The 23982-nt window shown below is 40.9% G+C and overlaps 2 protein-coding genes across 2 annotated transcripts; one reads left to right on the forward strand and one right to left on the reverse strand.

Annotated features, from left to right (window-relative positions):
* Positions 1-6998: 6998 nt before the first annotated feature.
* On the reverse strand, positions 6999-16340 carry ttl (tubulin tyrosine ligase). The gene is made up of 7 exons (XM_055170205.2): positions 15704-16340; positions 14252-14330; positions 13847-14079; positions 13627-13762; positions 13227-13496; positions 12762-12905; positions 6999-9149 (listed from the first exon to the last, which is right to left on the reverse strand). Exons 1-7 carry the CDS (start codon positions 15870-15872, stop codon positions 8966-8968), a joined length of 1215 nt encoding a protein of 404 aa, XP_055026180.1. The 5' UTR covers positions 15873-16340; the 3' UTR covers positions 6999-8965.
* Positions 16341-17255: 915 nt separating this feature from the next.
* fignl1 (fidgetin-like 1) lies at positions 17256-20805 on the forward strand. The gene is made up of 2 exons (XM_055170204.2): positions 17256-17410; positions 18599-20805. Exons 1-2 carry the CDS (start codon positions 17395-17397, stop codon positions 20590-20592), a joined length of 2010 nt encoding a protein of 669 aa, XP_055026179.2. The 5' UTR covers positions 17256-17394; the 3' UTR covers positions 20593-20805.
* The last annotated feature ends 3177 nt before the right edge of the window (positions 20806-23982 follow it).

The raw sequence follows: 23982 nt of genomic DNA on the forward strand, positions 1-23982 counted from the left end.
TCCTAGAAGTCTTGGACTTCCAGGGTCTCTGACCTTACAGGGCAATCCCGACGAGAGGTGTCCAGAGCATATGCGCAAGCGGGACAGGGCCGCTTGCCGTCCTAAAAGTCTTGGACTTCTAGGGTCCATGACCCTACAGGCAGAGCCCGACGAGAAGTCTTGGACTTCCAGGGTTTCCAACTCTACTGTCCAAGCTTGATGATAAGTCTTGGGCGGGACAGCGCTGCCTGCCACCAGGAAGTTTTCGACTTCCAGGGTCTCTGACCTTACGGCCAATTCTGATGAGAGGTGTCCAGTGCATACGCGCAAGCGGGACAGGGCCGCTTGCCATCCTAGAAGTCTTGGACTTCCAGGGTGTCTGACCCTAACAGCCGAGCCCAAAGATAGGACTAAGATACGGATGCACAGGCGGGACAGGGCCGCCTGTTGTCCTGGAAGTTTTGGACTTCCGACCCTACTGGCCAATCCCGACGAGGTGTCCAGAGCATATGCGCAAGCGGGACAGGGCCCCTTGCCGTCTTGCAAGTCTCGGACTTCTAGGGTCTCCGACCCTCCTGTCAAAGCTTGACAATAAGTTTTGGGTGGGACAGGCTTGCCTGCCATCCTGGAAGTTTTTGATTTCCAGGGTCTCTGACCACCACCAGAGCCTGACGAGAGGTGTCCAGAGCATACACGCAAGCGGGACAAGACCGCCTGCCATCCTGGAAGTCTTGGAATTTCAGGGTCTCTGACCTTACCTGCCAATCCTGACGAGAGGTGTCTAGAGCATACGTGCAAGTGGGACAGGGCCACTTGCCGTCCTGGAAGTCTTGGACTTCCAGGGTGTCGGACCCTACTGGCTAGGACGAGAGGTGTACAGGCGGGACAGGGCCGTCTGTTGTCCTGGAAGTTTTGGACTTCCGACCCTACTGGCCAATCCCAACGAGGTGTCCAGAGCATATGCACAAGCGGGACAGGGCCGCTTGCCGTCTTGCAAGTCTCGGACTTCTAGGGTCTCTGACCCTATCGTCAAAGCTTGACAATAAGTCTTGGGTGGGACAGGGCTGCCTGCCATCCTGGAAGTTTTTGATTTCCAGGGTCTCTCAACACCACCAGAGCCTGACGAGAGGTGTCCAGAGCATACACGCAAGCGGGACAAGACCGCCTGCCATCCTGGAAGTCTTGGACTTTCAGGGTCTCTGACCTTACCTGCCAATCCTGACAAGAGGTGTCCAGAGCATACGTGCAAGTGGGACAGGGCCACTTGCCGTCCTGGAAGTCTTGGACTTCCAGGGTGTCGGACCCTACTGGCTCGGACGAGAGGTGTCCAGAGCATACACGCAAGTGGGTCAGGGCCGCCTGCCATCCTGAAGTATAGGACTTCCAGAGTGTCTGACCCTACCGGCCGAGCCCAAAGACAGGACTCAGAAATGGATGTGCAGGCGGGACAGGGCCGCCTGCTCTCCTGGAAGTCTTGGACTTTCAGGGTCTCCGACCCTACTGGTCAAGCCAGACGAGGTGTCTAGAGCATACGTGCAAGCGGGACAGAGCCCCTTGCTGTCCTAGAAGTCTTGGACTTTCAGGGTCTCTGACCTTACAGGGCAATCCCAACAAGAGGTGCACATAGCATTTGCGCAAGTGGGACAGGGCTGTTTGTCGTTCTAGAAGTCTTGGACTTCCAGGGTCTCTGACCTTACAGGGCAATCCCAACAAGAGGTGCCCATAGCATTTGCGCAAGTGGGACAGGGCTGTTTGTCGTTCTAGAAGTCTTGGACTTCCAGGGTCTTTGACCTTACCGGCCAATCCCGACGTGAGGTGTCCAGAGCATAAGCGCAAGCGGGACAGGGCCACTTGCCGTCCTGCAAGTCTTGTACTTCTAGGGTCCACGACCCTACAGGCAGAGCCCGACGAGAAGTCTTGGACTTCCAGGGTTTCCAACTCTACTGTCCAAGCTTGATAAGTCTTGGGCAGGACAGGGCTGCCTGCCATCCAGGAGGTTTTTGACTTCCAGGGTCTCTGACCTTACCGGCCAATCCCGACGTGAGGTGTCCAGTGCATACGCGCAAGCGGGACAGGGCCGCTTGCCGTCCTAGACCCTATCGGCAGAGCCAGATGAGGACTGTCCAGAGCATCTGCGCAAGTGGGACAGGGCCGCCTGCCGTTCTGGAAGTCTTGGACTTCCAGGGTGTCTGCCCTACCGGCCAAGCTTGGCGAGAAGTGTCAAGAGCACACACAAGTGGGACAGGGCCACCTGCCATCCTGGAAGTCTTGGACTTCCAGGGTGTCTGACCCTACCGGCCAAGCTTGACGAGAGGTGTCCAGAGCATATGTGCAAGTGGGACAGGGCCGCTTGCCGTCCTAGAAGTCTTGGACTTCCAGGGTGTCTGACCCTAACAGCCGAGCCCAAAGATAGGACTCAGAAACTGATGCACAGGCGGGACAGGGCCACCTGTTGTCCTGGAAGTTTTGGACTTCCAGGGTCTCCGACCCTACCAGCAGAGCCCGACAAGAAGTCTTGGACTTCCAGGGTGTCTGTTCCTAACAGCCTAGCCCAAAGATAGGACTCAGAAATGGATGCACAGGTGGCACAGGGCCGCCTGTTGTCCTGGAAGTTTTGGACTTCCAACCCTACTGGACAATCCCAACGATGTGTCCAGAGCATACGCGCAAGTGGGACAGGGCCACTTGCCATCTGCAAGTCTTGGACTTCTAGGGTCTTCGACCGTACCGGCAAAGCCCAATGAGAAGTTTTGGACTTCCAGGGTCTCCAACCCTACTGTCCAAGCTTGACTTTGGCGAGACAGGGCTGCCTGCCATCCTGGAAGTTTTTGATTTCCAGGGTGTCTGACCCTACCAGCTAAGCTTGACATGAGGTGTCTAGAGAATACACGCAAGCAGGACAGGGCCCCCTGCTGTCCTGGAAGGCTTGGACTTCCAGGGTGTCTGACCCTTACAGCGGAGCCCAAAGATAGGACTCAGAAACGGCTGCACAGGTGGGACAGGGCCACATGTCATCCTGGAAGTTTTGGACTTCCAGGGTCTCCGACCCTACCAGCGGTGCCCGACAAGAACTCTTGGACTTCCAGGGTGTCCGACCCTTCCGGCTTAGCCCGAAGCAAGGACTCCAAAGAGGACACGCAGGCGGGACAGGGCCGCCTGATGTCCTGGAAGTCTTGGACCTCCAGACGGCCGAGCCCAAGGAGAGAGCTCACTCCTATACATGGTCATGATCGGCATTGGCCATTAACGTTGTGAAAAAGCTTTAGAGAAATCGTAAGAGGGAGAGGCTCACATAGCGTCAGCTTCAAACGCAATGTCGAGAGACTGTTCTCGAAAGGGAACAACGTAAAGCTAGGCAAACACTAAACATACTAGCCTAAACTGAACTATAAACGTAACAGTAAACTAAACTTTAAATAACTAGACTTAATAGACTTCATACAGGAAACATACAAACGAATCAGCACAGGACAGCAAACACAAGCTTATCAAGGGGGCAACAGGTGTGGGGCATATAACAATAGCAAGATAATTAACCCAATTAACACCAAAGCAAACAAGTAACGTTGTCACGATCCTGACAAAAGTCTAGAAAAGCATGAATGATAGAGGCAGGATCGTGACATATGGTGAAATTATCATATTTTTGTCTTTAACTTCTTCTGTGAGTTCAATTTGTTTTACAGATAGTAAAAACAGTTGATGGAATGTTGTTAGATGACCAACTCAGGTAAGTAGATCGCTGTTGTATTTTTCTGCACTCTGTCTTGTCTAATTTTTCCTGACCGCAGTTGTCAATAACAGATGTTACCCTGGACCACAAAACCATAGTCATAAGTCGCACAGGTATATGTATAGCAATAGCCAACAATACATCATATGAGTCAAAATTATTGATTTTTCTTGCTCAAAATACTTAGGATATTAAGTAAATATCATGTTTTATGAAGATATTTGTACATTTCATACCGTACATATATTAAAACTTTATTTTTATAAGTGGATGAAGTTGCTAAGGACTTCATTTGGACAACTTTCAAGGCGATAATCTCCATATTTCGTTTTTTTGGCCACCCTCAGTTTCCAGATTTTAAAATAGTTGTATTTTGGCCCAATATTTTGATATTTCCTAACAAAAACCATACATCAACGGAAGCTTATTTTTTTCAACTTCCAGGTGATATGTAAATCTTAATTTAAAGGAATATTCCATTTTTTTTTAAATAAAAAGGAAAACATTGCAGGATTTTTCTCATTTTAATGGACTTTAATGGAGCCCAACACTTAATACTTAACTCAGCGCTTGTCAGTTTTTTCGGCGGAGTTTCAAGGGACTGTAGACGAACCCAAACGAGGCATGGGGGTCTTGTCTGGCGAAACGGTTGTCATTTTTGACAAGAAGAGTAACAAATGTGCACTTTTGGACCGCAACTTCTTGTCTAGGTCCGGTCCTGTGATACGCCAACGCGACCTAACGTAAATACGTAGTGACGTAGAGAGGTCACGTGTTACATATATGAAACGCACATTTGCGGACCATTTAAAACAATAAACTAACACAAAGACATTAATTAGTATCATTTCACATACAACAACGTCGGAACGGTCCTCTTTCAACACACTTGTAAACACTGGGGCCGAGTTTCTCGTTCGTCCTCTGTGACCTCTAGACGTCATGGCGTGTTGCGTGGGGTCGCGCTGGCGTGTTGCGGGACCGGAGGGAGATGAGGGGTTGTGCTTTAAAAGTGCGTATTTTAATTTTTCTTGTCAAAAATGACAATCATTTTGCTAGATAAGACCCAAATGCCTCGTTTGGGATCGTTTATAGTCCTTTGAAACTCTGGTGAAAAAAACTGTTAAGTGTTGAGTTAAGTGTTAAGTTGTGGGAATCTATTAAAGTCCATTAAAATGAGAAAAATCCTGCAATGTTTTCCTCAAAAAACATAATTTATTCTCGACTGAACAAAGAAAGACATCAACATTTTGGATGACATGGTGGTGAGTAAATTATCAGGATTTTTATTTTAAGAAAATTGACTATTCCTTTAAAGAAATGTACCCTTATGACTGGTTTTGTGGTCCAGGGCTGTTGTTTATTGGGGACCTAAACATTATTAGGCAGGTGGTCATAATGTTATGTGTGTGTGTGTGTGTGTGTGTGTGTGTGTGTGTGTGTGTGTGTGTGTGTGTGTGTGTGTGTGTGTGTGTGTGTGTACCTGGTAATTATCACGTTGTGGGGACCAATTGTCAGCAGTGTTTTTGTGACCTTGTGGGGACATTTTGATGTCCCCATGAGGAAACAAGCTTATAAATCAAACAGAATGATGTTTCTTGAAAATATGAAGTAGTAGAAGGGTTTTTTGTCATGGTTGGGGTTAGGGAATGGGGTAGGTTAGGGGAATAGAATATACAGTTTGTACGGTATAAAATGCATTACGTCTATGGAATGTCCCCACAAAACATGGAAACCAGAATATGTGTGTGTGTGTGTGTGTGTGTGTGTGTGTGTGTGTGTGTGTGTGTGTGTGTGTGTGTGTGTGTGTGTGCGTGTGTCTATATATGTATAATATTTATTATTTATCATATTTAAAGACCTATATAACCCTCAAACTATTTGGCAATCAAACAAGCAAAGATAATTATTTTCAAAACATTTACTCACCCTCATGTTGTTACAAACCTGTATACATTTCTTTGTTCTGATGAACACAAAGGAAGATATTTTGGAGGAATGTTTGTAACCAGGCCGATCAGAGGCCTTATTTACTCCCATTTTATTCTTTTTTTTCTACTGTGGAAGTCAATGGGGCCTCTGATCGGTTTGGTTACAAACATCCCTCACCCCCTGCGCTGCATGAGTCAAACACATTATAAGAGAAGTGGCTTGGTGTTGACACTGGACACCAAAGACATTTCCAAAGAATAACTGTCATTCAAACAGGTAGAGAGCTGCAGATGAGGGGAAAGACAGAGATGAAGCAGGAGGACCAGGCTCCATGACTGATGGAAAGCTCTTCATACAGGCATCAGTCAACCAGAACACCCAAGAGGATGCTGCACATTTACCGTGATGAAACTGTGAAGACAACTCAGACAGAGACTGAAAAGATTCAAAACAACACCACTGAAACACTGAATAATCACGTGATCACAAAGCATTCAAGAGACGGACACGCGCCTCCGCCAGTAATAACATAATAAAAGTAAATAAATATATAAAAGATGAAAGTGCTTCTTCCAGTGCTGAGTACGGGACCGAAATTGCCTGTTTAGAGCCAATTTAACATAGAATATTTATTTAATAAAAACACAAATATTAATCGACTTTAACTAAAGGTTTAATTATCATGCAGTGATCATGCAGATTTTGCCCGGATTATTGAATGAACAGACCCTTTTATGGACATTATTTATGGTTATATTAAAGGAGTTATGCAGTCCAAAACAGACGTTTACTGTAGTAAAACCATGTTTTGCCAATGGTAATCAATAATGCAAGACAACATGGTTAATTTTCATAAGGGTCCTCGATTAAAGGTATGATGTAGGGACACATTTTAACTGTTCTTTGCTATTGTTAACTTTGAATTGAACAGTACTTGGCCATCTACTGATGATGTTTCAAAAGTATTCAGTCTTTATAATACAAGTCCAGACAGAAAATGCATATTTATAAGTGGCCAACACATACCACTCAGTAATTTCAGTGCAGTTCCTCCCCCCACACCCACCACTCATGCAACCATTACGGCAAAAAACTGTAATTTTTATAAAACAGTTCAGTAAACGGATTGTTTAATGTAATATGTTTTGTTTAATTCAAATATAACGTTTTGGAATGTTTTATGTCATAAATTTTCTTTGGGGGGGCCATGGAGGGACGCACCATGGGGTGCGGCACACCGAAAATGTTTTAAAACTGCATAAGATAAATATGGCATAATTGCAACTTGTCACAGTTTTGCTGTTTATCATTGATGTGCATACTTTATTTTCAAGACAAATGACAATGTTGAGTATTTAAGAAACAGATTATTTATTGCACATGATGATGCTGTGATATGAATAATAAACACTTTGTCTAAATCAAAACAGTAACAGTGTACTTTGCTATAACAACAGAAAAAATACAAGTGTATATAGGAATTGAAACACATTGTGTTGTTCTTTCTTCAGACAGATACAGCATTCCATATAAGGAAATTAGACAGTAAAGATATTTCAATAATCACACTTGATCTTTGGTTAGATGAAATTGTTATCCCTCATTCAGTCTACATACAAACTCTTTTCAGTTTATTTTCAAAGACAGCTCAGAGCGAACAGCAAAGTCTAGACAAAGGAGTTGAGAGACTTCAAAAAGGGTAATGAAAAAATAAATGAGATATGTAAATAATGTATGATGTTTTTCACTTTTAAAGAGATTTAATACTGTTTGAACTTCTAATAAATCCTTCCCTTTTCTGAAAATAAAACAATACTGCTTTTAGTCTGCATCTGCATGCAGGCAAGATGAACATCATAAACAAGTAGAAATCAGTTTCACATCAGACACGTCACATTCTACTACAAAAAAAACCTGCACTGTAAATAAAGATTTGTTGGTCCAACTTAAAAAGTAAGCTACCTGGTTACCTTACATTTTTAAGTTAATTTAACTTAAAAAATATTAGTTAACTAAAGTTACTTACTACAGGTAAGTTTAATTAATTAATTTTTAAGGCAACCAGGTTACTCACTTTATTAAGTTAAACCAACTTTTTTACAGTTTTGCTTTTATTTAAAAAAAACTCATTGATTTTTTGTGAATGTATGTACTATCAAAATGTAACAGATGATATAACAAAGTACAGAAATATAAAGCATCCGTCTTTATAACAGAGAGAAAACGTTACTAACTTGGAGAAATCTCCTTAACTAGGTAAAAAATGTATAAAGAACACAGGATTTGACATGCATTGACATGCAACATCTTAATTCATAAAAGGTTTTCTCATTCAGACAAGAAAAATCATACTGAACTGACTTGGAAGTAAACTACTCATTTGCCATCAAAATTGGCAATTACAGGCTTTTTAATTTGTCGCTTTTATTTTCATAAGTCGTAAATTTAATATTCTGACAACAAATAAAAGCAATTCTTTCAGATAACATGGCAAAGTAATTGTAACCCAATAACAGACCATAAATGTGACTGCAAACCGAAACAAAACCAATGAAAGTTTTAATACCTAACACACACTTCTGGTCTCTGATAAAACAGTGACAAGACAACAGTGCAAAACAACACTTACATCTTTAACAAATACTTCCTGTAGACATTACAACAAACAATACACTGCAAATTATAAGAATATGAATCTGAGAAAGATCCACATGTAGTGACAAAACCATTCAATACACGCAAGATTTTTACAGTCAATACAGCGGATGGGACACAAAGATTTTACAGAAAGAGGTTACGAATGTCTAGCCGAGCATGATGGGAGTTCGTGTCGACGGTGTGAATACAGCACGTAAGGCACTAAAGTCTCAGGAAGAAAGTTCTAATCCATCATTTGTTACATCAAGACGTCTGGGAAAGTCCTGAGGAGTCAGGTGGACACAACAGAGATCTAAAGCATCTTCTTTGGTGTACAGTAACTCCTCATTCAAATGCATGCTTGCAATCCATGTCTTAAGTCACATTTTGAAATCCCTAAACATTTGTAGCGTCAATTGCAAAAAGCAAAGCGTACACACTTGGCATTTGAAACAATCACCTGGATGCTGTGATGTGTAGGATTCTCTTCACCTTTCAAACTCAGGTTCACTTAATTCATATGACCTCTGTTTACTTAATAGATGACAGCAGAAGCAGGTAGAGAAGGTTGAAAGAAGAGCTACGCTCCAGACCAGTAACATTCATAGAGAGACACAATATAGCTTAAGTTGTTTTTGGGCAAAACTATGGAGCGGCAATACCGCATAAGCGGGCTACTGCAAGTTATAGTTTAATGAATGGGCCAAAGTGATTGGGTGCTCTGATTTTGGGTGAGGAGCAGTTATTGGAGGAGACAGATGGAGAAGTGGAGAACGGAGGAGAGGATGAGAGGGGATCTGCGCTCAGAGAAAACACTGTGGAGATGGCCACGTCAACGATGCCTTGACACAGCTCAGGGTAGAGTTTCCTAAAGGAGAGAAGCACGACAACGTCATTACTTTATCATTCGGTTACATCAATAGTAAGACGGAAAAAGCTTTGAAATTGCAACCAGTGCCAAATTTTTACACTCGCAAAGAGCCAACTTACAAGTTGGACAGTAACTTTAGGAACTGTGATATTACGTACTTTAAATCTTGCTGTTAGAATAAATAAAATAGAAAGTTTTTTATCAAAATGTCAAAAACATTAAGGCTCGGTTTCACAAACAATTATTTTATTAGATAAGGCCAGGATTAGGATTAATACATCTAGTTTCCCAAACTACCATCTTAAAACATCACTGCCATTGTTTTATCTCAAGATGCACACCAGTAGTGTTTCTACACTGTAAAAAATGCAGCATGAAGTTAAAACAACTCAGTTTTGCAAGTCAATTCAACATACTATTTTAAGTTTTGACCTGTGATAAGTTGACATAACTTATAAAAACAAGTTGAAATTGTTAAACTTAATGTGTTATGGTAAAGTAACAAAAATATATGTTGATTTGACAAAAATTCTGCATTCTTTTTACAGTGCAAGTCATATCTATAAAAGCTACTTAACCCCCACTTTCACAGACAAGGCTTAAGTCTAGTCCTAGACTAAAACATGTTTGAGCTGTCTCAATTGAAAATAACTTGCACCCACAGATTTTAAAATATGCCAGTGCCATTGTTTTGTCTCAAGATGCACACCAACATTTTTCATAAGCCATGTTTATAAAAGATGCTTAAACATCTTAATTTAGCTAAGGCCTAGTCATGGCCTGGCTTTAGCTAAAGCCAACAGTATGCTAGGGACGTCCGCGTATGCGTGCCGTCCGCATGACGTCATTTTTGTCATCAGGAGGGTGCGCTGTCGGCCGCGCGGACCGTCCGCGTGCAGCCCAAAATTTGAGACCGCGCGGACAGTGCGCGTACCGTCCGCGTACAACAGCGCATGCGCGTGAAAATATTTCGACAGGACACTCCACTATAAACAATAATACAAAGGAAATAGACAGCATTTGCACACACAGTATCATTTTTCTTCTTTAACTTTTACTTCTTCCAAGAACAGAATTCCTTTTCCTTGATTCCTTTTCTTTGTTGTCTTGTTGTTTGTTCTAAACTGTGTTTGCAATGGTGGATCAGTTACTTTTCTTCACCTATCCTAATGTTTTAATGTACTGTCAATGTCACCAAATCAGTGCTGCCCTGACGGCCTGTTAGACTAATAATTTGAATAAGAAATCATTTGTATTGCGTATAGTGTCGAACGCGGCCATCCGCGTGTAGCCGTGGGGAGTATACTTGGAAAGCTGCGCAGACGCGTGCGCGCACGAGCCGGACGCGGAAAAAAGGTATACCCTGGCCTTAAGCCTTGTCTGTGAAACTAGGCCTATGGGGCAGTTTCCCAGACAGGTTTTAGATTATCCAGGACTTGGCCTTAGTTATTTTAGGATATTTAAAGGCGGAGTCCATGATGTTTGAAAGCCAATGTTGATATTTGAAATCACCTAAACAAACACGTCCCTACCCCAATAGAATCTGGACCTTCTGTTGATAGACCCGCCCCACACATACGCAACCCGGCATTTGATTTGATTTGATTGGCTATAAGTGTGTTTTGGTAGTCGGCCCGTCTCCTTTTCCAACGCGTTTTTCAAACATCGTGGACTCCGCCTTTAAGTAGTTTTTACAAACATACCTTACAAAAACAATATAGGTGTGCATTTTAAGATAAAACAGTGGCTGTGATACATTTTAAGATGGTCAGGTCAAGGCTTTAGCCTTGTCTGTGAAACGAGTATTAAACGGGTATTAAACAAAGCATTGTCCTTGAGGAAATTTAGGGTCGCTTTCCCCATAGACTGTAAAAAATATGGACTTAGTGTCAGTGACGTCGCCAATAGGTTGGGTGCGCGTCACCGCGCAGAACTTGCAGATAACCAAAAATGGGTAAAGAGACGGGACGTGAGTGAAGCTGAGGTGGCTGGTTGCTGAAACCATGCCCGACTAGCTTGATTTTAGTGACAGCAGTAGCAGTTCACCCATCACTCAAGTGGCCACGCCCTTAATTATGCAGAAGTTTAAGGTTTAATATAATTTAAACGGATGAGTTACAAAAAAATTCATCCCCCTCACAGTTGTCATGAAGGGCAAAATTAGCTATATAGACCAAAAACACTTTTTGTATCAGGCTGTAAACATATAAATGTTCTACTGTAAAGGCATTTTAACATGGAGGTCTATGGGAATTGAATCCCTTTTGGAGCCAGCCTCTAGTGGTCAGTCGATGAATTGCAGTTTAAGTCACTTCTGTATTGGCTATATCAGAGATCGGAAGGTTGCCCCTAGGTTTTACCCCTAAAGGGAATCGCACACCTGCCGCGCAGCTCAGCGCCGCGATGCGAGAACTCGGAGGTATTGTAAACCGGAAGTGCACATTAAATAGCACGAGCTTCGTCAGATAGTGTCTACTTCAAAATGTTAAATATACGTTAGCAGCCAATGTTAATCATTAATGATGTGGGACAAATATGATGTTATTTAAAGGAATAGTCTACTCATTTTCAATATTAAAATATGTTATTACCTTAACTAAGAGTTGTTGATACATCCCTCTATCATCTGTGTGCGTGCACGTAAGCGCTGGAGCGCGCTGCGACGCTTCGATAGCATTTAGCTTAGCCCCATTCATTCAATGCTACCATTTAGAGATAAAGTTAGAAGTGACCAAACACATCAACGTTTTTCCTATTTAAGATGAGTAGTTATACGAGCAAGTTTGGTGGTACAAAATAAAACGTAGCGCTTTTCTAAGCGGATTTAAAAAAGGAACTATATTTTATGGCGTAATAGCACTTTTGGGAGTGCTTCGACTCGGCGCAGTAACACCCTCCCTCTCCCATTATGAGAGTGAGAAGGGGAGCGGACTTTTCAGGCGAGTCGAAGTGCTCCCAAAAGTGCTATTACGCCATAAAATATAGTTCCATTTTAAATCCGCTTAGAAAAACACTACGTTTTATTTTGTACCACCAAACTTGCTCGTATAACTACTCGTCTTAAATAGGAAAAACGTTGATGTGTTTGGTCACTTCTAACTTTATCTCTAAATGGTACCATTGAATGAATGGGGCTAAGCTAAATGCTATCGAAGCGTCGCGGTGCGCTCCAGCGCTTGCGTGCACGCGCACAGATGATAGAGGGATGATTCAACAGTTCTTAGTTAAGGTAATAACATATTTTAATATTGAAAATGAGTAGACTATTCCTTTAATGTTAAACTATGTGAGTGGCGCTGTGTGGCGCGACAGGGATTTGAGCAACTTCCTGAGTCACAGCTGGGCGGCGCGGACAGGAAACATGAACATGAAACATTTTCAGTCTTTATCTTCTACAGTAAGTTACTGGCAAGCAGCTGCACAATTACAGCTAATTTTTTACAGTGTAGTCTTACAGTTTTGTGCAACCGGCCACTGGTTTAAACTACAGTAAATCCTGTTTCGGGAAACCACCCATTATACATTTTGTGCTACTACAAATGCCACAAAGACAACAATGGATCTGAAACCAAATATTCTAGATGCAGAAAATAAAAAATCAGTACTGACTGTGCACAAGCAGGTGCCCCATTGATCTCAATTAGCCAGACTTTAAAGCTCTCATCTAACATGAAGTCAAATCCAAAGAGCTGGAAGCTCTGGTAGGAAAGATGTTTAGTGCTGATGGCTGGCTCGATGCATACGAGACAGCTCCTGTTGAGACAAGATACAGACTTTAGAAGAACACCATGGGTAGCTGGGTACATGCTGAAATGCAGTAACATCAACAAATGGATCAATGAGCTCAGTATTGTGTAACAATCATATTATTGATCGTTGATCTGAAGGAACTACCCAAATCTAATGAACATCAAGTCATTTATGTTTTTTGGTTAATCTGTTATCTTCTTGCCAGTGGTCCCAATTTTCAAAAATGGAAAATCTATTAATTTTATGATGAAATATTGTATAGGTAATTAAAAAGAACATTTTATTAGATCTCCGGGTCTCTGCAAGCAACTTTTAAGCGAGCACCTGATTATATGCTTGATCTGAGGTAAAATTGATGTTTCCATGGCAACGTTGTGTGCACTCAACAGGTACTGTCTGAATTCATCAAAGAACATCTCGTTGCCCTCTTCGTAGCGGCCGTAGTTTTGAGAATGCTCTTTCTGGATGCAGTGATTGGTCAGGTGACTGGTCATATCTTGGAGATCGGTGCTGTTGTACGGCTCCGATGACGTCCTTAACACACCCTCACGATACAAGTAGATATTATACTGATGGTCTACAAGCACCCAACTCCTGCAAAAGAGTATCGATTGACTTGAAAGTTTTTTGACTCGATTAAGGTTGGATATTCTTATTAGGCACTTTCCATAATCGCATCAAAATGTTCATCACAAAAGTTATACATGACTACGGCTCATCTTACCTTATATCGAATTTGCGTTGTCCTGGTTCTAGCAGCAGTGGTTTTTCTAGATATTTCTGAATGACGTGCACCTGACCTTGATTATCAATGAAGTCCAACAATTGGTTTGCATCATGGGATATCATAATGCCTGCACCTAAACGACAAGAAGAACCTTATTTACTAACAAATGTACTCGCACCACTTTCCACTTTCAACGGATGTTAATGCCGTTTCATACCTTTTGCACCTGCTGATGCTTTAGCGATCCACACTGTCCCCTCTCCGCTTTCTTTTCTGGATTGATATGATGCTAAGAAGACCTCTCGCTCATCTGTTTTTGGGTTGCTCTTCATGTGACTGATGCCATTGGTGGCTGGAGCTACTGGGGTGTTGAGGTTGGTCGGGTATATAGTGTAAGACTCAGGAAACCAGTTACAAGAATCCTTCAACTCTGGACTGGTCTTGATAATCCTAAAGGTCAAACAAGAACATGGTTACGGTACAAAATGAGAGCAATATCTATCAGATATATTAATCAAATAAATAAGAAACACATTGTATAACTTATTTGTAAATCTGGATTTAAGGCAAAAAGGTGAAAAACAAACTTCATTCAGCTGGTATGTTTAAGTAAGCGGCTTACTTGACCAGTGATGCTTTGCGACAGAGTTTATCAGCTCCTCTGTAATAATTCACTAGCTGCATCAGTCCCGGTTCATGACCTGTAAGGTGCACAATTACTTAACCAGTTGTCCAGATTGGTGCATGCTGTACTAAATGTAAAACTAGCTTATTTTGAACAACATTTTCTACTTTAATGCAGTGCACTGATTCATCATACATTATCATGAGGACAGTGGATCTAAACTATTTTTGACTTATTTTTTGACAATATTTTAGTGCTTGGCATAACCATGAGACGTATATTTGTTATAACAATAACTAAACATTTTAGTTGTTTTAGCTTAAAGGGGATATTTCACAAGACTTTGTTAAGATGTCAAATAAATCTTTGGTGTCCCCAGAGTACATACGTGACGTTTTGGCTCAAAATATCATATAGATAATTTATTATAACATGTTAAAATTGTCACTTTGTAGGTGTGTGCAAAAATGTGCCGTTTTGGGTGTGTCCTTTAACATGCAAATTAGTTCATCTCTGTACTAAACGGCAGTGGCGTGGTTGGATAGTGCATATTAAGGGGTGGTATTGTCCCCTTCTGACATCACAAGGGGAGCCAAATTTCAATTATCTATTTTTCACATGCTTTTAAAGAATGGTTTACCAAAACTAAGTTACTGGATTGATCTTTATCACATTTTATAGGTTGATAAAAGCACTGGGGACCCTTATAGCACTTAAACATGGAAAAAGTCAGATTTTCATGGTATGTCCCCTTTAAATTTTAATGCTCGTTTTGTCTTAATTTGGTCACACTTTACATGAGGCATTGTTACATAATAAAAAGCATTTACTACTACATTATTGAGTACATGTGTGTTGTTCAGGGTAGGTTTAGGGTTGGGTGGGTTTATGGTTAGGGACAGAGTCAATACTACATGCAGATACCTTAAATGTAGGCACAATGTAATCACACATTATGTGCACAATGTATACATTCAGTAAGTAGTAATTAAATAGACCAATATAAAGTAAAATCAACAATTTTAGGTCAAATGAAGGCCCCCCTGTACTGCAAGTTTGTTGTGGGCCCCAGCCCCTTGGTTGAGATTACGGATTACGGTATTTTTACTGTCTACTGTATCCACAATAAAGTAAGATATAACTTACTTATAATAACATGCACAATACTGTGTGTTATAAAGCATGACCCTGTCTGTAAAATCCAGGCTTAAGTCTCATAGTCTAATATGAGATTACATTTTAATATTTTACATGACCTTACTCAGTCATGTTATGTAGGAAGATTTTATGTAAAAAAAAAAAAAAAACAGTAAATCAGAAAATTACTTTAGCTGGATTTTCAATGTCAGGGTCATATACGCATTATAACAACTTAATAAGCATAACACACACACACTTGAGCATGCAGTAAACTCGTCATAAAGCATTATGGGCCATAACATATTTTACCCAGTCGTCCAAAAGGCAGTCGATTTCTCTCCCCCAGCATTAAATTAAATCGAGGATTGTCTTTCTTTAGTCGTTTCCATTTTCCAGTAGAGCTAAGGATTTTGGCGACCTCGGCATACACAGTGCTGTTGTCATCTCGCAACACAAACGTGTACATCGGTGAGCTCATCTTTCTCAGTAACAGTGATGAGAGATCACACACTAGCTAGCTGGCTAACGTTATCTGTCCCACAATAAACTAGACTGTGACTGGACATGCATGACTCCTATGATGCTACTTAGTTATGAAGTTACTTATATGATAGAAACTAGAAGCAGCCCAGAAATAATCCATCTGTGTGTATCTGTATGACCGATAACAGGACACTGTAGATTAGGGTGTGACTCGAGACACCCGACAGGACGATTTGGCTTTCTAACAGCTAACAGTCTTAGCTAGCTACCTCACACTAGACAGTCTTTTAAATTCAGATATTAAACAGACTTTAGTAATACAAACTAAACTAATAGAGTCTGACTCCTGCTATTCATGTAAATCTCCGGTCTCTGTGAACTCGTCCAGACAACAGTTTAAATCCCCTGTTGAAGCCTTTTTATCTCAGCACGCTGTCATGATGTGACGTACCGCTAGGAGTGACTCGAGCTCATATCGGCTCGCCGCGCACAGAATTATGGGTATTGTAGTCTTAAAATTAATACATTTCAGGAAAGTTTGATTTGGGGAACTCGTCTAAATTGTGACTTTCTGCAATATTTTTCAAAAACATTATAATAAAAATGATTACTATATTATTATATTATACTATATAATATTATAATAATGTTATAAAGGATATCAGTTCACAAATCACACTAAAACAGTCAAGGGATTTAAAAAATGTAATATAAACATGCATGCTATTTTGTTTAAAGTTGGCTGTGCAATGTTTACGTGTAATATCAAACTGTAAAAAAGACACGTTTGTCAGTGCATGATGTGTGGATCCCACTGATCTATATGAATCAGTAGTGGATCCTGATCTCTGTTTAGTATTGGATTTTTCCTTAATGGCAGCCCTGGACTGATGCTCTGGGGTCTGGGTCCCTTAATATTTTCATAGTGTCATGTGCTCTGTCTAGCTGTGTAGTTGGAGGCATGGAGCCTAAATCCCACCGCTTCTATGTTGACATTATTTGCCATATGTGTTTGATCATTCATGTCAAGTGTTTAGATTTTTGTTTTGGGGTAAATACATATATTTTGTTATAAACTGTGAGTGTAGGTTCTGTCTGCATAAACCTGACACTTCCATCTTCTATAAAGCAAACAAGAAACTATATATAACTCTCTAAACATGTATGTATTGTAAGAAATGATCCCAGAATATCAGATTATAGCGTTTTTAAATATTGAAATACACTTGAATAAATATGTAATATGACTACAAAAGTCAGCCCCATAAAATAAAAATATAAACATATTTTATTTGTATTTTAAGACAAAATAAAATAAAACCATTTGTACATTACGCCAGCAGATGTCGCACGTGGTCTTAGCACAGCTCGCAGTTCGGCCGGAAGCTGCGCGTGCGGAAGCGTCTTACAGGAGGCGGGAATTTTAGTAAAGTGGGCGCGCGTGCTTTCTCACTTAGTTGTTTACATTCCTGGTTATTTCTACATAACATTACCGTGTTTACACAAGAAATACATTTATGCGAACTTGCGAAGGTAGGTTTGTTTGCTCAGCGAAAATGAAATAAAGCCAGGAGTGTTTTTTGTTTTGTTTTACGTTCATACAGTCAGTTGTGCTACACGTCATTTCAGTTATGACAATATGTTGTTTACGGAGCTCTTAAAATCCCTTGAGCTAACTAATTAGAGTGAAATCGTTATTAGCCAGTTAATTACAGTTCATTTGAAAGCTTTCATTATGGTCGTAACAAAGTGATAAACATATTGTGTGGGGGATATTTTATAATAACTGATATTCTTAAATAAAATACACTAACTTAACGTTACCAGTCAAAACTTAAGTTCTCCCGAACTTAAGAGTAAACAATAATTCCTAATATAGGGAAGGGGGTTTATTAAATAACTTATTAAAATATGTTTATATTGCGTGTTTAGACTACTTGGACTATTCATTTAATTATCTCCACCAAAATTTAAAAAATATGCTTTTTAAAAATTAAAATATAACTTTTTAATATTCATAATCTGTTTCATTTCATCTTGTGATACCACACACTACCTTAATCTAGGTTTAAGTAAATGTAATGAAAGAAATAGATCGTTTTTATTGCTTTACAGAAATAAACTGAAGTCTACTTTAAAGTATAAACACTATCTGTTCATCACAAGTCACACAAATTGAAAGATCACAAAATACTGATATGGTCTTAGGGATAGTTCACGCCAAAGTGAAAATTATATTATCATGTACTCATCCTCATGTTGTTTTTAATATGTATGAGTTTCTTTGTTGAACACAAAAGAAGATATTTTGATAAATTATGGTCATCACACAGTTGATGGTACCTATTGATGTCCAAAGTAGGAAAAACAAATACTGGTCACAGTCAATTGTGTGTTTACCATCATTTGTCAAAATGTTTTTGTACAACAGAAGAAAGAAACTCATACAGGTTTAGGACAACATAAGTGTGACATTTTTGGGAAAAGTATCCCTTTAAGGAACTTTTAGTGTCAATTCAAAACTATTAAATCTTTACAATACACTGTAGATTAACGCTATACCTCTATCATTATGATAGATATCTGACACTTTCCATGGTAATGTTTAGGGCAAAATGTTGAATTACACTTTCTCAGATGCAAGTCACTTGAAATTGAAGTGTCTGCTAATTGGGATTTTATTTTACATTATTAACCGATTATGTGCCCACTTCTTCTCAGGCTGCAGTAGGCCAGGCATGAGCAGCCCACACCTGGACGAGTGGCAGAGGAGGTCCTTTGACATTTTGTCTGGCTCCTGTACACCTGAACAGACGGCCGATGCTTATCGGGCACACATCCTGTCCATTCAGCATGCATGGGCAAATGCTGAGATCTCTTCGCCCGGAGCTGCCAGCCTGCTCAGGACCTACTCTGAGCGCTACGCCGCAGTCCTGGACTCAGATGACCCACGCACAGGACTAAACAACTATGCAGAAAGTGCCCTACATCTGGCCCGCAATCAAAAGAACCATAGTGACAAATGGGAGTCGTCTCTTACAATCGAGAACGTGTTAAACCTGCCATGTGTGCAAAAGATGATGCGGGCTGGGCCAGTGGATGGCACATTCACTGTGGATCCAGCAGATGTTAATATCACTGTCGGTGGTGTGGTCAGTGGAGGTGTGGAAAGAGGCTTTGGTCTTTCTTGTCCTTCCTTTGAAAAACAAGAAGCCACGGCTCACAGGCCTGGTGTGCCAAGAGCTGAGATGGGAAGGGGAGTGAGTAACCCACTTAACAGTGCTCCACAGTGGGACAGGGGTTGTGAAGAAGCCCCTCCTCAAAATGCTCCAACAGCATTTACACCAATCTTCAGTCACAAAGATTTTAATTCCACAGGCAATGCAAATTGTGTTCCCCAATCTAATGTAGGTTACACAAGTGGGACTAATGTGCATAATCAGCCTGTGTTCTTTTCCTCTTCGAACCCCTCCAAGAGGAAGAACTTCTACGGCTCAGGAACTGAAAGCAACAGAAGCGCATTCCCATCACAAGTGGAGCGGGAACCGCGAGGTGGGGGACGGAGAGGAGAGGAAGGAGTCGGCACTAACTTTAGATCGGCACGAGAGCAACTTATTGTTGACCAGCAAAAAAAGAATTCCCATCAGGGTCAGCGCCCCACGGTCACTAACATTGCTACAACCACAAAAAAATCTCTAGGGGCAAATCGGCCTCGTGGAGCCTGCTCCAAATTTGTTTCTCCCATGCCAAAGCAGGACGAGGAGACTACCTCAAAGGACAAAACATCAGAAGACATGCAACCTGTTGATGAGCGACTGAAAAACTTTGAGCCCAAGATTATAGAACTTATCATGAGTGAGATTATGGACCACGGCCCCCCGGTGGCTTGGGATGATATTGCTGGACTGGAGTTTGCCAAAGCTACGATCCAAGAGATTGTAGTTTGGCCCATGCTGAGGCCTGATATCTTCACTGGCCTTAGAGGGCCACCAAAGGGCATCCTTCTATTTGGTCCACCAGGCACAGGTAAAACCCTCATAGGTAAGTGCATAGCCTGCCAGTCCGGAGCCACTTTCTTTAGCATCAGCGCTTCGTCCCTCACTTCAAAGTGGGTCGGGGAAGGGGAGAAAATGGTTAGGGCGCTCTTTGCCATCGCTCGGTGTCACCAGCCTGCTGTTATCTTTATCGATGAGATCGATTCCCTTCTCTCCCAGCGGACAGACGGAGAACACGACTCATCCCGTCGGATTAAAACTGAGTTTCTTGTCCAGCTGGATGGAGCTGCCACCTCTGCAGAAGATCGAATCCTTGTGGTGGGGGCCACCAACCGACCTCAGGAGATTGATGAAGCCGCTCGACGTCGCCTGGCCAAGCGACTCTACATACCTCTCCCAGAGGCTGAGGCTCGCAGGCAGATAGTGACTAACCTCATGTCTCGTGAGAAAAGCCAGCTTGGAGCAGATGAGATGGAGAAAGTGGTGCTGGGCACGGAGGGGTTCTCGGGGGCCGATATGACACAGCTGTGTCGTGAGGCAGCACTCGGTCCCATCCGAAGCATTCGTCTTAGTGACATTGCTACCATCGCAGCAGAACAAGTGAGGCCTATACTGTACTGTGACTTTCAGGAGGCTCTTAAAACCGTTCGACCTAGTGTCTCTACTAAAGACCTTGAGCTTTATGAGGACTGGAACAAGACTTTTGGCTGTGGCCGCTGAACAAATGTTTGATTGACAGTGAATTGTCTGATGCTGTTATATTTTATAAATATGCAGTTCTGTAAATAAGTGTTTGTTTTGTCAATTTTTATAATAATAAAAATATGCATTGTTAATATGACATCAAATCACAAATGTTTGCTGTTTTGTTTCCAAGTTTCACATGTATATATAAAGATATTAATAAATTCAGTATGGACATGACTCAAACTAGCGTTTTTGTTTCAGATTCATTTTGTTTTGGATCCATTGCCTCAAAATTAACATACCACAGTTGTGTGTTCCTGAAAGAGGTTGCATCACTATGTGGAGACGTAACCGTTTTCCCTGTAATACAGAGGAAATGTGCCAAGTTTGCAAAAAGGAACATACATGGGGTCTTGAGTTTGTTATTTCCTTCTGAATGCACTTATCCAAAGGGGAACTGTCAGCTAGTACAATGTTCTGCCAGCCCCACCTTCTGCGTTCACAGAATAAATTTAACGGTTGTCTATGTTTACCTGCGTTAGGTCCTGTAGATACAGAGCATTAAACACCTTAGGGCCAACTCTCCCATTGTGTTGTGTCTGGGTGAATGGATTTGGAGGGGAAGTTGGGCAATACTGCAGGCATTCTGCTTTTATGATAAGAGTTACCCACAGATCAGCTCTTGCAGTGCTCTTCCTGTCGCTAAGCCAATGTGGTCTTGGACCATGTCTAGTGAAGCAGGGGAATGGTTTTGTATGTAGGATGGAGTCTCAGATGTTAAAAACTCCTGTTGGTGTAAATTTTAGAGCTTTTTCAACTGGATATTAAGATTTTTTATAAAAGCAGTTAAATGTCTGAAGAAGAGTTGATGAAAACCAGCAGAACAGACATTTTTGAATCAAAATTAAGTTTTGGAGAGCTTTCTGACACCAACCATGAACCTTGTCTATGTTATATTCAGGGTTCCCACGGATCCTTGAAATCCTTGAAGGTTTGTGAATCTGAGGAAAAAAATTCAAGGCCCTGGGAAGTTTTTGAAAATTTACATACATAGATAAAGGTCATTGAAAGGGCTTGAATCTATTTTGTGCAAGAAGTGGGAAAAAAATCCATATTCCCTGTGTAGTGTAGAATAATATCATAAAATTTCTAGCCTTTTATGCACACGTGCTAAACTGTTTGCTTTAAATGCTTTTATCTTCTGTATGTGAATGTTGATTCATACCAAAATGCTTTTTTGCATAGTTGTGTTTGACAAATGAAAACGTCTCGGGTTACGTATGTAACTGCTGTTCCCTGAGAAGGGAACGAGGCGCTGCGTCTCCCTTGCCGTACTTCCTGGATCCCTGTAACGTCTTTGGCAATATTTCAGATAGCGATATACTTGTTGACTCCCGCATCACCCTGTTTTTGTCATTAAGCCTCACCATTGGTTGAATTTGATATACACATTCAGACGCACTTACCCCTGGAGGCTTCCCCAAAGTGTCACCGCAGTGACGCAGTGCGAGTTCCCTCGAAAGAGAACTATAACAATGTATCTTAAAAGGTAACACGATGTAACCTTGCTCTCACTTAAAATGTGTCCTCACATTTGAATTTGAGGGTATTGGACCTGGAAAGTCCTTGAAAGGTCCTTGAATTTGAAGCGGATGAAAGAGTGTTGATGGATGTAGAGGAGCATTGTGAAGCTTTAATTGTGTGGCCACAGATGGCATGTGGACTAAAGGTGCTGGTCCAGTGGTAAGGGAACTCACCCAGGCCAAATCATGAAGCAATGAATGATTTTTAACAAATGGTTTTGGTCAGGTTACAAATTTAATTTTCTGAATGTTAACATTATGCTGTGTGAGGTTTTGTTTAAAATCGCTTGGGTGATATATTTTGGGTGGTTTTCACTTCATTTGAGTAGAATTAATGTCTGTTCTGTTTGGGTTTTTTATTGCTCTGCATTAGCATTGCATATTTCTATTGTCAAAATACAATTGATATATGTTTGGAGTAAAAGACAAGGTTTGTAAACTGATGACTGCTGTCTTGAAAAATGATGCCTGTGATTGATTTGTTTGGTTCTTCCTTGCAACAGAAAAAAAATTTCTTACAAGAAATCAGGCTGAACTGTCAATGCATCTCAGAGTGAGAATGGGATTTTAAAGTCTAATTCTCTTGAGTCATCTTCATCTGCAGCAGAGGTGCTGGTTATAGATTGTGCTCACATGAAGTGAATTAGTCATGTAATTTTCATGAAACAATCTTAGAAAAACTGGAAGCTCATGAAAAAAGGGTGCCATTTATTTTTCATCTTTTTGTCAAGCGGCTTAATTAATATTTTAAGGATGTGCGATTGGCCGGAGTGCTGAAACTTTGTAAAATTAGCCAGCAGTGTAAGTAGTGAGTTTATCCCTGAGGAGAGGTGGAAGGCTGTGAGAACAGCAGGGGTTCCCCACTGCTGGACGGAGGACAGGCGTTCAGAATTCCTCTGGAAAATACAAGACCTTCTTACCACTTTACATCTAATATCAACCTTATTTAAATTGTATGGGTTTATTGATAATATCAAGCCTTTACATTTTTTGGGCAATAAACCTGAATTGATTTTTAAATGGCGAAAAGCAGTCTTAAAAATGGTTCAATAAAACTATTAAAAACGTGTGTAGATAAAATATAGGCCTACATATTGGTTGAAAACTAAAAGTAAATTTAAATTATAAATGTTGCCTTTGCAACAAAATTATTAACCTTAACGAAAAGTAAAGCAAAATAAAATAAGTAAGGAATAATTGACGACGGGATTAAAATTAAAAGAAAATAATGCACAACCAAGGTGGTAATGCGGCACAACGCAAGCGGAATAATGCACCTTGGGTGCAATATTTTCGAATAATTCAAAGAACCGGAGTCAATTATTTCGCTTATACCAAAGTTACCACAAACATTGACATTTGACAAGTTACACTGTAAAAAAGGTCTGTGGAAATTACAGTATTAATGGGTATTACTGGCAGCTGGCTGCCAGTAACTTACTGTAGATTTTACATTTGTGTTATTTACTGGCAACATTTTGTTCAAAGTTAAATGAACATGAAACATATTTTGACTTTATCTTCTACAGTAAGTTACTGGCAACCAGCTGCAAAATTACAGCAAATTTTTTATAGTATAGGTGTGCTGTTTACAGATAAATAATCAACACCTATGAAACATTTCTTAGCCAATCAGAAACAAGCATTCAACAGACCTGTGTTATAAATAAAACTTAAATAGACCCCTTCAAGGTTTGTAAACATTGAATGACTATCGGGTGCGCGCGCAGCATGGGGACAAACTGTTCAGATGTTGTATTTTTTTGTTTTTGAGATTCTGCATGAATCGCGAAAACTTAATGGAAGACCTGGTGCGATTTTCACAGCACGACGCAAGTAG

Source organism: Misgurnus anguillicaudatus, chromosome 11 (genome assembly GCF_027580225.2).
Source record: "Misgurnus anguillicaudatus chromosome 11, ASM2758022v2, whole genome shotgun sequence".
NCBI lineage: Eukaryota > Metazoa > Chordata > Actinopteri > Cypriniformes > Cobitidae > Misgurnus > Misgurnus anguillicaudatus.

What these genes read in the sequence shown, in the direction of transcription:
- ttl (XM_055170205.2), bottom strand. Translation starts at nt 15,872, where the DNA reads ATGAGCTCACCGATGTACACGTTTGTGTTGCGAGATGACAACAGCACT. An exon ending in ACTGCCTTTTGGACGACTGG is followed by an intron (nt 14,331 to 15,703) that starts GTAAAATATGTT and finishes TGCACCTTACAG; the next exon opens with GTCATGAACCGGGACTGATG. An exon ending in CAACGCAAATTCGATATAAG is followed by an intron (nt 13,497 to 13,626) that starts GTAAGATGAGCC and finishes ACTCTTTTGCAG; the next exon opens with GAGTTGGGTGCTTGTAGACC.